The sequence below is a fragment of the Anoplophora glabripennis genome, unplaced genomic scaffold, assembly GCF_000390285.2.
Source record: "Anoplophora glabripennis isolate ALB-LARVAE unplaced genomic scaffold, Agla_2.0 scaffold101, whole genome shotgun sequence".
NCBI classification, from domain to species: Eukaryota; Metazoa; Arthropoda; class Insecta; order Coleoptera; family Cerambycidae; genus Anoplophora; species Anoplophora glabripennis.
This window is the reverse complement of record NW_019416426.1, coordinates 698,233-714,902: the sequence shown is the minus strand read 5'-3', so window position 1 is coordinate 714,902 and position 16,670 is coordinate 698,233. Positions and strand designations below refer to the sequence as shown.

The 16,670-nt window shown below is 34.5% G+C and overlaps 1 protein-coding gene across 2 annotated transcripts in view; it reads left to right on the top strand.

Annotated features, from left to right (window-relative positions):
• The window catches only part of LOC108904312, an 80,261-nt gene extending 64,158 nt beyond the window's left edge, over positions 1–16,103 (top strand). For both annotated transcript variants that reach the window (XM_018706816.1, XM_018706818.1), the window contains 4 exons: positions 11,412–11,771; positions 12,182–12,321; positions 13,087–13,298; positions 13,375–16,103. In XM_018706816.1, the coding sequence (XP_018562332.1) occupies positions 11,412–11,771; positions 12,182–12,321; positions 13,087–13,298; positions 13,375–15,524 (2,862 nt within the window). In that variant the 3' untranslated portion in view covers positions 15,525–16,103. The remainder of the gene's footprint in view (positions 1–11,411; positions 11,772–12,181; positions 12,322–13,086; positions 13,299–13,374) is intronic.
• Positions 16,104–16,670: the final 567 nt, after the last annotated feature.

The following is a 16,670-nucleotide window of genomic DNA, read 5'->3' as shown; positions in this document are numbered from 1 at the left end:
ATGTCGCGAAGTAACACCGCAAGTGCTCCAGAATGTTCGACAACGGTTTGAAGACAACCTGTATCATTGTATGCAAGTTGGCGGACAACATTTTCAGCATTTACTTGACTAATACCGTAAGTTTTGAAGTAAAATTAAATCGATTTTCGCATTTCTCGTCAAAAATATTGTTCGTATTTTCAAAGCTGCATATGTTCTAAAATAATGGATCGATTTTCAAAGTAAGAATCGATGTATAAAGAATTAAAAGCCCTTTCTAACTTGACCCCCCACTTGACCCCCATTCCCATTTGAAAAAATTTAGGGGATAGCACCCCCACTTAGGGGGTTGAAGATTTTGGTATGCTTTTTGAGCCAAAAGTTGTCCCCCTCAGAAACAAATTTGACCTGTTTTTGGATTTTGCCGAAAAGTTCTTGACTACCCTGTAATGCCTTGCGGTACGTTTTCGATGGGTTACCCTGTATACAATGCAATCATGTACATCAGATCAGATATTAAATAACAGAAAAAAATAAGTATCACTCCAAGTAAAATTGAAAGTGTTACGTCATTCTACTCGTCTGAATTGGGGTCGACCGTTTATCCGCTCGAAGAAACTTTCATTTTCAGTATGAAACGATGTCTAACCGCTCTACCCATAAGAGCCACTATCGCTTACGTCGAACATGTGAGTGTTTTAATTTGCATTATGTAAGGCCAGGAAAATAAATGGAAGGAACTGTGGCATCTGGCGGATTGCTACGATTTTTTTTATTGTACGTCTCTGCAGATGATAAGAAATTAGCGACTTAGTTGTGAAATTTAACTGATAAAATGAATTATATAAATAAATGTCATCGCCTTTAATTAAATTAAAATATTTATGTTATTATTTATTTTATACCGGATGGTTCTATATTTTCTCTCTATAGTTTCGAAATAAATGAAAGCATTAAGGCATTTTTTACATAAACTTTTTCTTAGATGTAAGTGATGTGGGATCTTTAAATAGGGATGGTAAATCTCGTAAATATCAAATATCTCCAAAATTAAACGTGAGAAAGATAAAGTTTTACCACTCATTCAAGTATGAAATAATTATATGTGGATGACTTTATTAAAATGCGCTAAAAAAATAAACCAAGGATTTCATAAAACCCATAATGTTGTGTAAACCTCAAACCCACAAAAGGGTTGAATTTGGCTGCTCTATACTTAGAAGTGTCATCAGCAAAAGTATGATAAATGAACACGTACTATCTATAATCAGAATATTCATGTTCTTATGCGATTTCAAAGCTTGTCGCAAGGTTTATCCCTAATTAGAATTATTATTTTAAGGGGTAAGTTAAGGAAATTACGCGAACAAAAATAAAGAAACGACAAACAAGTCGTTTTTGAAATCAAAAAAGTAGACCGTGTTCGAATTAAATGAGGTGATTAAATAAAAAAACTGTATGTCAAAAGGTCATGCAAACGCAAAAGATATGTATTCTCAAGGTTTTCAATGCTAGTGGATGTTAAGTATATCTGTTGTATATACTTTTGGCAAAATAAAATCTAAATGATGGAAATAATTTTTTTTTTAATTATAAAACAATAAGGGTTGTTGACCAAATTTCAATAAGTAGATAATATAATTCTACACGTACTAACTAGTGTGTATGCACAATTAGAGATTGAGAAATGCGTCAGAACAGTTTTAAAATAATTATTTAAAACTGATTTTTTTTTATAATATTACAAAACGGCTGTGACGTCATAAGGGGCACCTTGTAGTGAAATTATGTGTAGATGATTGCGTAAAGAAAAAATATTGGATGAAGAAGATGCTCTGTCAACACTGTCAGTAGTGTCAGTCTGTCAATGACATTGTCGCATAAAATATTTTCAAGTCTAGGGGTTATTTTCCTTAATCTTCGAATTCCTTTATTAAGTGAAATTATTATTTAGTAATAATCATTTAATATCTTCCCTTAGAATTAAAGCAGAATGTGTGAAACGGGATTTGTGAAAGCTACTTCGCAAATTTTACCGAAAATTTATATTTTTATGATCATGAATTGAATTTTTAAAAAGAGACGACCGTTTTAATATTGGCGAAATCAGAGGTATAAAAGCAGTCAGGTAAGGATCAACATATTTATCCACGACTATTGTATAATGTACCCATTATACGTCTGTTTGCTCGACCTTAATAATACCCATTAATCACGGCAGTGATTAATGAGTCATTAATCACTACTGTCAGATGCTTCCTTAATTTAGCTATAATATTATATTGTTCTGCTACAAACAATCCGTTTTTAAAATTTTATCGTGTAAACCACTAAATATTTTCAATTCAGTGCTGTACATATAAAAAAAAAAAAATAAAAAAAGTGAATTTTCCTAGACCGGATTGGAACCCGGGACCCGCGGTTGGAAGGGAAAGAGCATCTACACTGAGCCATCAGCGACTTCATTTGTGCGAGTCGTATATTTGTTTCTTAACATACCATGTTTTTCGAAACATTTCAAAAAAAACTTCAAGAAAAACTTCAAACTTCAAAAATATTTAGTAGTCGTGGATAAAGTATAGTATTCTATTCCCGTATAATGGGTATTATTCACGAGGTGAAGTTTACGGCCACGAGCCGCAGGCGAGTGGCCTAAATCACCGAGTATACGCTCGTTGAATAATATACTATTAATGAATTATTTTATTGTGTTTATTTATGTTTTTTTTTATATAAATAAAATGAATAAAAATAATATAAATTATATATTATAAAATACCTATATATTTACGGAAAATTATAGTGCAGTTCGGGAGTCTTTTGGAGATAATGCAATTGGCTATGTGGAATGTGGAATATGGAACAAAACACCATTTAAATTTTGTTGAATCCATTACAATCAGGAAATTAATAATAACTATCACAAACACTCTTAATTGATAGACTGTTGTCACTAGTGTCACTTTTGTTTAAAAAACAGGAAAAGGGAACAGGGTTTGTTGGACAATTTTGATATATTTTCTTCTTCAAAATTATGAAATAGGATTGTCATATATTTAAAATTTTACTATACAAGCAGGTTCCTTTATATAAAATCTTTGTATCAACAACAATTTGTATATGGTTTGTTTTTATAGTCAACAACCCTATTAAGTAAATAGAAATGTAAAAAAGTAATTAAATAAAAATAAATGGTCGATAAAATTAAGGGTATTCTAAATCTTGGAAATAAAACAGCAACAAATTACAATAAATGTTGAAAATTTACATTGTCTAAAGTTTTGTATTACTTTAAAAGATTAGTTTTATTGGGCCCTGATATGTTAACTTCCTCTACAATTTTATATTTATATAAACAAACAATTTTAGGTAGCCCCAAAAGTAAAAATCTAGAGAATTTAGATCGGGGCTACGTGCTGGCCATATATGTACATTACCTCGACCAATCCATCTATGAGGGTAAACTTCATCTAGATAATTCCTAACTTTTGAGGTGTAATGTGTTGGGGCACCATCATGCCCAAGAGTCACGTCTTAAAGTACATCTTCTAAGAATTTGTAAATCATCTCTCAAAAAACTGAGATATAGACGACAATTTCAACTTCCACATCTGCATCAATTACTCTCGATCTGCGCGCACTTCTGTTTTTGAGATGAAATGAGCCAGTTTCGCCTAATCTATCGCACAATGATTTGAATATTTTATGGTTTGGTTGCCTTCTGTCCGGATAAAGCTTGAAATAACGCTATGCTACTGTGCGAGCACAAAAATTTTCCTGGGCTTACAGACAGACCATATCCCGCATTTGTGCTTTTTTAAAATCACTATGACGTGGCATTTTAACGCAAATAGCAATAATTAATTGGTTAATAAAGAAACCTATTCAATATCACTACATTTTGACAAGTTATAGTAAACAAATCCCTAGTTACACCTTAGCCTTGTTTTTAATACGAAAGTATAGGTACTTTGCAAATAGTAAATACAGAATTATGCATTTCATTGAAAAATGATGTTTAATTCGAATGCGGTCTACCTTTTTACCTAAAAAAAAAAGTATACCGTTTTTGTATAAAATTGAATCTCATTTCTTTATTTTTGTTCGAGAAAGAACACACAGGGTGAACAAAAAAGTTATGGCCATGTTAATGAACCATGACCAATGTTGTTGTGGCATCATCTAGCGGCAATAGTGAAATTGATACCATTTTCCTAGAATTGCGAAATTCATTTTGTAATAATTTTGTTTACTTTATAACCTGAGTACCTAATCACGTTTTAACCTTCTATTTTTCGGCTATATCTTGTTCTTCTTTCTGTAAAAGATCTATTCTACCTAATCTGAGGTAATAAAGTACATCTGTACCTCATAGCTAAACTATATTAACTCCATTTTTTACGAAAATGGGATTATTTGACATCCCAACACAGTTTCTTATGCTCTTTCACGTGATAAACAGTAATAACTCCCACTCATGATACTTTCGAAGATAGACAGTGCTAAATAATAATAAGTCCCAACCTGTCTCCAAGCTAGACAATCGTATGTGTATTTAATTATTAACCGTGTTTCATTTCCACAGTATTAAGTTCCTTGTTACATCAATTTAGTCCGAGCCAAACAGGTGTATGTGGAGTTAATATTCTATTAGTTTGACTTCGGAGTATTAACTCCACACATATCAAGATCATGTTGGTTTACTTCAGTATTATATCCACATTCATCATGTATTATCGCACAATTAGTAAATATTATAATATAAAATCCCTAAATCATGTTTGTGCCAAATAGTGTTAACTCCATTTTTACGAAAAAAAAAATACGAATAGAAAATTATTCTTTAAATTACAATAAATAATATTAAAATAGACGTATAACTTCACATCATACTAATTTTTTTATCAAGGAGAAGAGTTCGGAGTTATGGAATGATAAGATAAATTTAAATCTTTAAATCTCTCTCCTGTAAAATTTCATGTTTGGCACTTAATACAGTTTAGCTCTGAGGTACAGACATAGGTAATTGATTAAATTTTTAAAAACGAATTTTGTAAATCGAATTCGTGATCAGCGACCCCGAAAACCCCCTTAAACCAAATTTGGCGCGAATCTGTTATTTTTTGAAAATTTGGTCGGTCATCTTGGATCCGCCATCTTGAATCTTGCAAAATTGACCTCGGATCCGTGATCAGCGACACCGAAAACTCCGGTATACCGCGAATTGGGCGAATCTGTTATATTTTGAAAATTCGTGATATTTGACCTTAATTAACCCGTTTTTTGAGGTTAGAAAAAGAATCATCAATTCTGACCGCGGATTCACTTTAGGTGGGGTAAATGAACATTTGAATATAGAAAAAAAAATGTTTGTATTTTTCTAGCACTTTTTCGTGAATTTTTGCCATTTCTGATCTGTTTTTTGAGGTTAGGAAATTCCTGTCATGTGATAGCTCAATTCTGACACCGGAATCGTGATCAGAAGGCAAAAATACTACGGATAACATATGTCGCATGAAAAGTACAGACAACTTTTTTTTAATGTGGCTGTGTAATTGGAAGGAAGTTAATGAAACTCCCCTGTAGAACGAAACCGTTTAACATTTTGCTAAGGCATGTTGGGCATAAACCCTGAAAATCTAATTAATTACGGAACACCCTGTATAACTAGATGGATACAAAAAGATAAAATAATTAATTGTTATTGTATACCTACGATAACTTTCGTTTACTTTTAAACAAAGATGTTCCAGCAAAATAAAAATACAACTTATCAAAAACCGCATTCAATTTCATAATTGAAACGATTCTAGATATTAAATTCGAATATTTCGCTGCATTACTTTTCTAATTGATATGCGGCGTTTGTTTGTCACAACTGTCGAATAGAATTGATCATTTTGTACTGGCAATAAACTATTATTTTGGAGCTACCTTTGTCTGCTTGTATTTTCATGCAAATAAGATAGTTAAATGCAATGTAACTTTTTACATAACTCCGTTTAAAGTAGTACTTGCCCAACAGGTACCATGACGCATGAACCACACACACCTACGAACTATTGGGAATTTGTAAGTGGGCGAATCAATGTAGGTGCAACATTTTCATGCTGGCAAGATTATAGGCAATGGTATTAATGAATATAATTATAAATTGACAAAAAATTCGGCTGAAAACAGCAGCAGTCAATTAGCATTCTTTACCCACTGAAAATAACAAATTTAAATTGAAACTTCTATCCAAATACGCGCTGAAAAGGAATATTTTCGAGGCTACTTTCATTTAAGTTATTTTCTTATTTTTCTTTGGAGATAATATATTATTATACTCTTTAATGTATTATACAGTACGCGCCTAAAGTATGGAATAAATTCAGTAAAAACGAAACAAATTTTTTTTTGGGAAAAAAAGGAAAATTTTTAATTTAAAAAATACATATTTTAGCATAAAAGGCGATTTTCAACCGTCATTTGTTTTCTAGTAATAACTTCATAGGCATTTTTTTAAATAGCAACCCCCTATTTTTTTTCTTGATTCTGAAAGATCGTTTCATTGTCGATCCGACAGTATTAAAATGTTGCCATCTTACATAGGAAAGTTTTCGAGTAAATGACGACTGAATGTTAGAAAACTCAAATCAATTAAAATAAAGCAAAAACGTTATTTAACGTTTTTCGAAATGCCTGAAGTTTTTTATGGATCACGTAGGTGTAAATCTTTACAAACTGTCATTGTCATACCGACTTTCTAAGTATTGTAAGCGATATAAAAATTATTGTTGAATTTAATTATGGCACATTTAACCGTCACACAAAGAATTGAAATTTTAATTCTTATCGGATGCGGGGATAAGACTAGAACGCAGCAGGAAGTTTTCGATTTATTTAATGAAAAACATCCAGATCGCCGTATCGGCCAATCAACACTCAGTAAGATAGAATCTAAATTTAGAGAAACTGGCAATGTTGTAGATATTCCAATACCTGGACGTCCAAGCGTTAGTGAAGATCACAAACAGAACATTTTGATAAGTATGGTAGATAATAATCCTCATAATACTTCACGATTGGTTGCATTAAACAATGAAATTAGTCAGACCACAGTGCTACGTATCCTTAGAAATGAAAAATATCATCCCTACAAAATTCAACTTGTGCAGGAACTCTATGAAGACGATCCCGACCGCCGCTTACACTTTTGTGAAATTATGATGGATTTATGTCAAGTAAATAGAGATTTACACCGGCAAATACTTTTTTCAGACGAGGCCACGTTTTGTCTCAATGGTACAGTGAACCGCCAAACTTGCAGGTATTGGAGTCGGGAAAATCCTCATTGGATGGCAGAGACATATACCCAACACACACAGAAATTAAATGTGTGGGCTGGAATAGTTGACAACAGAATAGTAGGCTCTTTTTTCTTTGAAGGAACCCTTACAGGAGAAAGATATTTCGAGTTTTTACAAAATGACCTTGTTCCAGCGCTTGCAGTAATTTTTCCTAACGATAATGATCCTGATATTCCTGATGACACCATATGGTTCCAGCAAGACGGTGCACCTCCGCACTATGCGCGCCCTGTTCGAGATTTTCTGGACAATTGTTTTCCTAGTAAGTGGATCGGCAGACGAGGACCGATAGAATGGCCCGCGAGATCCCCAGATTTTACACCCCTGGACTATTTCTTATGGGGCTACTTAAAGTCCAAAGTGTACGTTAATAGACCACATAATTATATTATAGATGAAATACACAGAGTTACCCCAAAAATAATTCATAATGTGCAAAAGGAATTTCTACACAGACTTGCGTATTGTCAAGAAGTCGGTGGGTGGCAATTCGAACACTCAATTTAGGTAGAAAACTTAATGAATTGTATTTGCTTGACATAGGAAATGTAATTTTTTTAATGAATAAAATTTACGTTTTCTAACATTCAATCGTCATTTACTCGAAAACTTTCCTATGTAAGATGACATTTTAATACTATCGGATCGACAATGAAACGATCTTTCAGAATCAAGAAAAAAAATAGGAAGTTGCTATTTAAAAAAAATGTCATTGACGTCATTACTCGAAAACAAATGACGGTTGAAAATCGCCTTTTATGCTGAAATATGTATTTTTTAAATTAAAAATCGACCTATTCGAAGATTTTTCCCAAAAAAAATTTGTTTCGTTTTTACTGAATTTATTCCATACTTTAGGCGCGTACTGTATATAAAATACATATGAAACAAACAAAATCATTTTATTTTCAATTTAATAGGCTGGAATGTGACCATATGTTTGCTGTTATTAATCTTAAACTAGAGTTACAGCAGTGATATACACTTGTTTCTAAGAACTCGAGTTGTGAAATATATATCCACCATTCGCGGCCAGTTATTGTTTATTAATAAAGCCATTGCAGCAAGCAGCAGTTGTTATCCTTGGTTGCAAATGCTAGTGACATTTTTATTAACCCACTGTGGGCAAGAATACGAGGTATAAAATACGTACATAAAATTTATGCGAACTATATAATATACAATGTATTCCTTACACAAGCCAGCAATTTGTCCGGCAAGGCGTAGTTTTACTACGTGGTTTCTAAATTTAATACCTTTAGTATTAAATTAATTCAAACAATTTTTTTTTAATATCCTGTCAAATGAAGTCAATGAATGTTCTTCTATTACTCCAGTCGAATTAGAGTTTGAACGTGAAAAAATTATTAGTATTATTGAACCGATTTTGAAACGTTCAAGTAAACAATCTCGCTCGCGACGAGAACGACGTTCACGCGCAAGCGCAGGCACAGCGCTCCTTCTCCCGCTTGTAGGTCGTTCATTAATGTTAACTTTTACTGCTGCTAGCGCGTTTATTACATGAACTATGAATGTAAAACTTTCTGGAAATAAAAGTTTCTTTAATTATTGTCTTTAAAATCCCGGTCCGATACGTCCAATAATTACGCTATAAAAAAAAGTTATAATAGGAACAAAGATGCGTAGGTGATTTCTCTCTTTTTTTAATTACTGTAAAAATAAGCTTAATGCAAAAAGAGCAAATTTCCGAACGGTTTTTGCCTGGCCCTGGGTCAATTTATTTATAACGCTGTTTTGCACTCTTATTTTGTTAGTTGTAAAGGGTAATTTAATTTCAACCCTTTTTTCGATACGTTGTTTTTATCAATTAGAACCTATATCTACGATACTAACATCTAAATTTAAAATTTAGTAATTAAGCAATTACCTGCAAAAAATTAAATAAATACATGGAGCAACAAATTCATGGTCCATTGAACCGGCCTTTGGATTAACCGTCCTTTCCATAAATTTTATCAACATCCATTAGTCCAGTCAATGACCATTTTCCCGTATAATTTTGCCAAACAGCACCGATTTTCATAAAAATTTGGATTTAGGTTCTACTTACCCTCTACTTCAAAGTTGACCTTGTACCGGGGGTAGCTTTTACCCTGGGGGTGGATGCCACCCCTTCTCGAGGGTGAAAAATGTTTAATTGAAAATAACTCCGAGAATAGATATATTGACTCATTCTAAGCAACTTTTGTTCTATAAAGTTTTTTTTTGAGAGTCAATACTTTTCGACTTACTCGCGAGCGAGTGTAAATTTTTTAACAAAAAAAAAAACACTTTTTCAGACGGCTTTTCGCGAATAACTCAAAAATTAAGTAGGTATTTCATCAAAAAAATAATTCTTATAAAAAATGTAGCTTATAAAAGAAAACAAAAAGAATGGTGTTTATGGTATCTGCAGACCCAATACAAGCGGATTAATAGCTTGTTGAAGGTAGGTTCTTATTAGTCAAACGCCAAAATTGAAAGTTTGAACATGAAATAACCAAAAATCAATGCATTTTTGAGGGAATACTCATAGAACCTTTTTTAACGTGCTAAGCGACTTATGATGAAAATAAAGTTGGTCTGTATTTTTTTCGACGACAAAAAACGTGAAAATCACCCCCTTATTACCACCCCAATTAAAAATAATCGTTATCTCTTTACGGTTTACTTTATTTGCGTACTTGTAATATGCTCTCCAATTCATCCCATTGAAACTTATTAATAAGCAGCATCATTCACAGTAACAATGTTTCCAGTTTCATTTTCGAAGAAGTATGGGATCAATCACTCCATCAAACCAAAAACCATAGCAAACAGGTACTTTTTATGGATGCATTAGTTGTTGCAATATTACTCGTGGATTATCTTTATCCTAGATACGACAACTTTGTTTGTTTACATATCCATCAATTTCAAAATAAGCTTCATCACTAAAGACGATTTTGTTAAAAAAATCATTTCATCATATTCTTCTTTCACTGCAAGAGTCCAATTAACAAATGTATGATGTAATATATGATCAGTTGGCAATAATTTTCGTGTTAACTGGATCTTATTACTCTTTAAGTGAAGATCCTTATGTAAAATATTTGAATAAAGTGGTTTGTTTAATGATAATGCCTGATTGCTGTGAACGATGAGCAAATGATGTGTTTGGTTCTGCAGTGACACAGCTGCAATATTTTCTTGTGAACGACCACTACGACTGTAAATTTTACTTCTTTGATTTTGAGTTGAACCCGTTTCTTCAAATTTCCCCATGTTTCTATTTAACAGCTGTCCAAAAATCAAAACCATTCTAGTACAAAAAACACAAATGGCGGCAAATTCAAAAAGTCAACTCAAATTTGAACACCCTCTGTAGCATCTTGAATGAAACTGGTGGAAAGCGAAATGATCTACATTATTTTCAAAACAATATAAAAACTGTTTGAACTAACGGTAATGACAAAAACATCTAACTGTCAATTTTTTTAGATGCATTTCAGAATATCCTCTTATTAAGCTATGAAATCATTATGTATATTAATAAAGTGTTGAAAATTAATTCCTTAATTTATGTTTCAGACAAATTGTAGGCCAGCAATGCTTTTAATAATATACTACAACATTCTTACCGTTACATTTATAACAGGTTTTAGCTTCCCCTGTACTTTGAATGAATAATTTTGAGCACAATTGTTCCACTGCAGTACCCGAGATTATTATGCTTCATTTAGAGCATTTAAATAATTTTATGGGCTTCTGGTTTCTGTTGCTGGAACACTGATATTGTTTTAGAACGCAACACACATTTTTTTAGATTTGCATGGTGCAAATTTTTATAGTTACTTGGTGCCAGTTTTTCCGGTTCAGTTTCGTATTCAGGGCAAAAAATTACGTTAAATATAATGGATCATTTTACTTTTCTATTGTAACCATGTTTCTATTATGTCAATAATATTCAAAATTTATGAAAAAATGACTGTTGAACAGTTAAATTTCCTAATTTTTTTCAATAATACCTATTTTAAACAAACATCGATTTATTTTCCGATAACTGAAATATATCTCTATATATATATTTCTTTATTTCAGATGTCTCCCTACCTGAGTCTAGCGATATACGTGTGGCTGTGCAGCGCGGTAGCCGCCCAATCCAACTATGCCGATCAGGCCAACAACATCGAATACCAGGGGGAAGGCCTGCCCGAGCAGACCATCCTCGACGGGAAGGTCACCAAGCTGGACGACCTCAGTCCCGTCATATTCCTGAACCGCACCAAGGCCGCTTTAAATTGTGCCTCAGGATCAATGCTGATGGAGATGAAGTTCAACGAGAAATTCTACGGGATCGCTTATGCTGATTTCGACAGGAACTCCGCCTGCAGGATACGAGGAGACGGAGCACTTAGTTACAAGCTCGACCTACCTCTGAAAGGGTGCGGAACCAAGCAAGTGAGTTTCGCTGTAGGAAGTCCCGCTTTCGTAGGATAGTAATTTCACTTCACTTTTGAATATACATTAATTTAAACAAATTACAAATCGATAGAAATGCGTTTGCGTTTCTGACTCGGACAAAAAGCATATGCGGCTCGAGGGAATAAGACGTAGGCGCTGTGATTTAGGATAGCTACCTGGAGCTTTGTCCAGGATCAGATTAATGCAGATTACGAGTATACTGTTCATATATTATTCAAAGCTGTTAGTTTCCAGTGCGCATTTGTAGGCAGAGCTCTCAGATGCAAACTTATTCCTACCGATCTGTACTATAAAGAATCTGTCATCTTCTACGACTTATTTCTTGCACTATTCGTATACTCTAATCAAAAACTACGTTAAATAGATTTAAATGTCAATGATTTCAGGGCCCTCAACGTGTTTTTACAAATAACGTCGTAGTGAGGTTCCATCCAACTCTGGAAATGGATGGCGATGAAATTATCACCATCGTATGTCGGTACCCTCCACCGGTAGCACCCCTACCGGCCGCTATAGCAAACCCTATGTAAGTACATCAACATACTCTAAATAAACCGTCAGTTATTGCACAGGGTGGTTCATTAATATTACGAAAAAAATTTAGATTGAGATTCTCTAAAACAAAATTGGAAAAAATTCATATGAATAGGTAGTTTAATAAAAAATCGTTTTTTATTAATATCAGAAACCTTTTTTTCTAATATCCAGATTCGTTTGTAATAATAAAATACATTTTTTATAATTAGGTTTGATCTATTTATTACAGTGGCGTCATAGGAGGCAACCCAGTGAGCATCCAGTGGCAAGAAATATGTTTCTTCTTCAGTTTGATAATTATTTAGGATTAAACAATTAAAAGTACAACTTTTTGTTTCTAGACCATATTTATAGCTATTGATATTCACTGCCCTCTGATACGTCTCTAGAATACATAAGTACTTTGTTATAAACAAAACTGGACGGTTTTAATAAAATCGGAAAAAGAGTTTTTTAATATGAATAAAAAGAAACGATTTTTTTATGAAAATGTCAACACCCTGTATCCAGAAACGAATAAGTTTCCGGTGGATACATGACTATAAGAATTGTTTCTTATGTTGTATTTTCTTATAATATTTAACAAATCACACGTTACGTAGTTATTTAGTACGTAGTATGTTATTCAGTTATCGTTCGGTTCATACTTTTTTTAATGAGTAAATAAGTACTCAATACCTTGATTTAAATATTTTGCAAGAACATATATAATTCAAAAAAACATTATTTTATTTAAAACTATTATTTTTGTCAGATTACCTCCGACAGCTGCAGTGGCCCCACCGCTTAGAGGATTCCAGATATTGTTGATAATATGCGGCATCCTCTTCCTGTCGCTTCTTCTATTAGGTCTAGGATGCTCTTACTACTGCCTGAGAAGACGCACTGTACCTGTAATACGACATCATCCATTTTCGTCACTTGGAAGTGGATCAGAAATCACTGCCCTTACTCCAAGCTCACTTGGTAAGTTTTTTACATCATCATCACCAGCTACGATTATTAATCTTATGACAACGTGTTATTAACATTTTATTTTCAGGTCTTTCGATGATCGATAGCGTTAAGATACCCCGTGCTACGGTTCCCCCAGGAAGCAGCTCGGGAAGCGAGGAACACATCGTCAGCGATACAATTCCTTCAGATTACCCATCAGAATCTCATTCCGAAATCGAAGACACCAGATCTCTCCCTGTTTCTTCCGCAGGAAGCTACGAGAACAAAGGTTATCTTCAAGACAACAGTAGCTTCTACAGTGAAGGTTACGGGCATACTCAGGAACAACACATTCACAATGCGGTCGCTACTCCAGCTACGGTACCCAGACTGCCTCTGGCAGTCAAAGATCAACCTAAATTCGACGTACAGGTGCGCGTTAAGACAGCACCTGCGTCTCCTCCAAGCATCTCAATGTCAGACACTGAGAGTACAAGGACTGATAGGAATCTTTCGACCATTCTTGAGCAACGAGAAGAGAGTATCAGGTCTCTCGAATCACCCCTTCCAGTCGAAAGAACGCAATTCACCTACATTCCTGAGCTTCACCCACCACCCAAACATATTCAACCAGCTCCTACATACAAGAGAATACTCACCAGACAACTGGAAATGCAAGAAGAACCGATGAGAATTACTCCAGCTAGATCCATCGCTTCTCTTAATACTGAGATGACTGATACTCACTCCATGACGGAGATTGTTGACGACTCGCATCACAAGTTTGTTGCCCCAACTCCTCCTCCACCTCCACCAATAATTCCTAGACAACAATACATTTCTGAAATGGAAGAACCTGTCTCTCTTGAACCACCAATAGCTGTGGTACACAAACCGGAAATAACTTCTCATGTAGTTGATGACGTATTCCTACGCACAATAACAGAGAAAAAGACTATAGAAGACATTGAAAGACATAAACGATTGATCACCGAATACCACACCCGTCCTAAACTAGTAGAGGCCCAGAAATGGGATGTTACTATTAAAAATTACCCTGCTGAGATCCCTGAACCACCCGACTGGGAAAACTTCTCTGATATTTCATCCGCTTCTGGTCTCACTTTGACACCAAAACTGGAAAGAGCGAACATGAGCTTGCCACCCCAGAGTACTATTGTTGACGATAAACTGCCATTAAACGCACCGGAAATAGTAGCTAAGATGGGACAACAGCCACCTAGATACACTGCCTCTATAAACGTTCCACCTAGAGATGACAATTTCTTGTCTACATTCAATATACCTTTAGAAAACCCTCAAGTGCCAAACTGGAACGTGCTGATAAGAGTTCTACAGCCCGAAATGGAAGAAGGACCCGTAATCGAAAGCGCTGAAACTTTCAATTCTCAACTTACGATGTCTGATAAGATGAAGTGGCGTCAGATCATCACCACTGAGTCTACATTAAGAACACTCCTCACTGAATGTGTAGTTCGCGAAGACTACGAAAGGGTTCGTCAGGACACTAGATACGAAAAATTGTTCGAGCCTCCTAAATGGGACATCATAATAAGGATACTGACACCTCTGGACAAACAGCCGAAGAGCAGATTCAGGAAGAAGAATGACTGGGACACTAGAAGCCGTCGTAGCAGTTTGCCAACACTGTACGAATACGATTCCGATGGAGGCAGTTCTGTAAGAACCCTCACCCACGAACCAATAGTTCAGCCGCTAATTCCTAGAAGAAGCTCTAGGTCTAGCTACAGAAGCGAGGCCGATCTAAGGTCTATGTCCGAGATGACCGTCGATTTTGGTCGCCACGAAAACGATAGATACTCCGAGGCATCTAGTTACTATCCAGAAAGGAGGTACTACGATGATTCCGAGCCAGGCCATCCATCGCTTGCTAGATCTCTGAGTCAGCCCAGTTTAGCGAGATCGGCCAGCGAATTTACTGAAAGATGGATAGCTCCATCGAGGTACGATACCGCTAGCGAGTTCACTTCTCCCGAAGCAACTCCAAAGTCGCAGCGAAGCACTAGGATCCAACCCCTTCATCTTCCTAGGGGTGCTGCAGAGCGCAGTTCTATGTGGCAAGCTTCTCAAGCCAGTAGAACCATGCAAGGACCTGGCACCACGACGCAAGTGGTGTCTCAGGAGTTCAGAAGCGAGGCAACCGCTAGCTACGTGGGAGCTTCGCCACGTAAGAACTGGTTCGGAGATAACGATAGTGAAGTTAGTTATAAGTAAACCGACATTCCTATTAATGTGCTAATACAATTTTTAACCGGTAACAAATCTGCCCTCATTTTATAATATATATTATGTAAAAACAAATATTTTTAGCAGTTTTTTTATTTCATAGAATTTGTAACGTATTGTACTTAATTTTTAGTAACTAGAATGCTGTGATAACGAATGTAAGGATAGACAGATTCGATATCTTTTTTTATCTGATTTAAAGGGCTCCACCCGGCTTTCCACTTTTCCACGAATTAAACGTGGGGAACTGTAGAGTTGGGTAAGATTTATTTTTTATCCTAACCTCCGGTATTTCCTTTGTTCTCTCATGATTTTCACCTAGTAACCGGTTTCAAAACTTACAGTATTACTACTTCAGGGGAACAACGGGGCCTGCCAATTTTAACTGCTCAATCTTGCTCTATGGGTGACGGGAAAACAGGCTTCTTTTTGCATTCTACTAAACTCCCCCTTACAAGTAACGAGTGTTTCTATGGAATATTTTACAGAGAAATATTTTCTTAAGGTGCTACTTTATTTTATATTATATATATTCATTGTATGTAACTTTTTATATTTTTAAATTTAAATAATTTAATAGAAATAAAGGCTTACAACACTAACAATTGATTCTTTATTCATCCTTAAATTTATGATACTTTAACAAAATGAATAATTTTTTATGCAGGAAACGATAACACTGGAAAAATTTATTGAATAAAATTTAGAATTTTGGGAGAGTACTCTAAATTTTTAAATAACACAATAAGAAAATGTCGAACTGACAACTTTAGAACATGGGTTCTGATTAAAAAGATCAGCGCGATATCGGAACGTAAAAATTAATGAACCTTTTTAACCTTTCCTGTAATTCCAGAAAGGATTGCGACTTCTTTATTATTTTATTAGAGATTAATTGGAACAAATAGTTCAGCAAGTCCATCAGAAGATAGGCACTGCGAGAGCAAAAATGAAACTTCCACTAAGCACTTAATTCATTTGCATTTTTAAGCTATCCCAGCTTTAAATTATTCTCTAACGGAATCTTGAAAACATAGTTACAAAAAGTGTGGAAATTTCTTGAATAAGTTGGAATTAAATTAAAATTAAACATTTTCTGTCATTATCCGATGGTTGAAAACATAATTTATTATT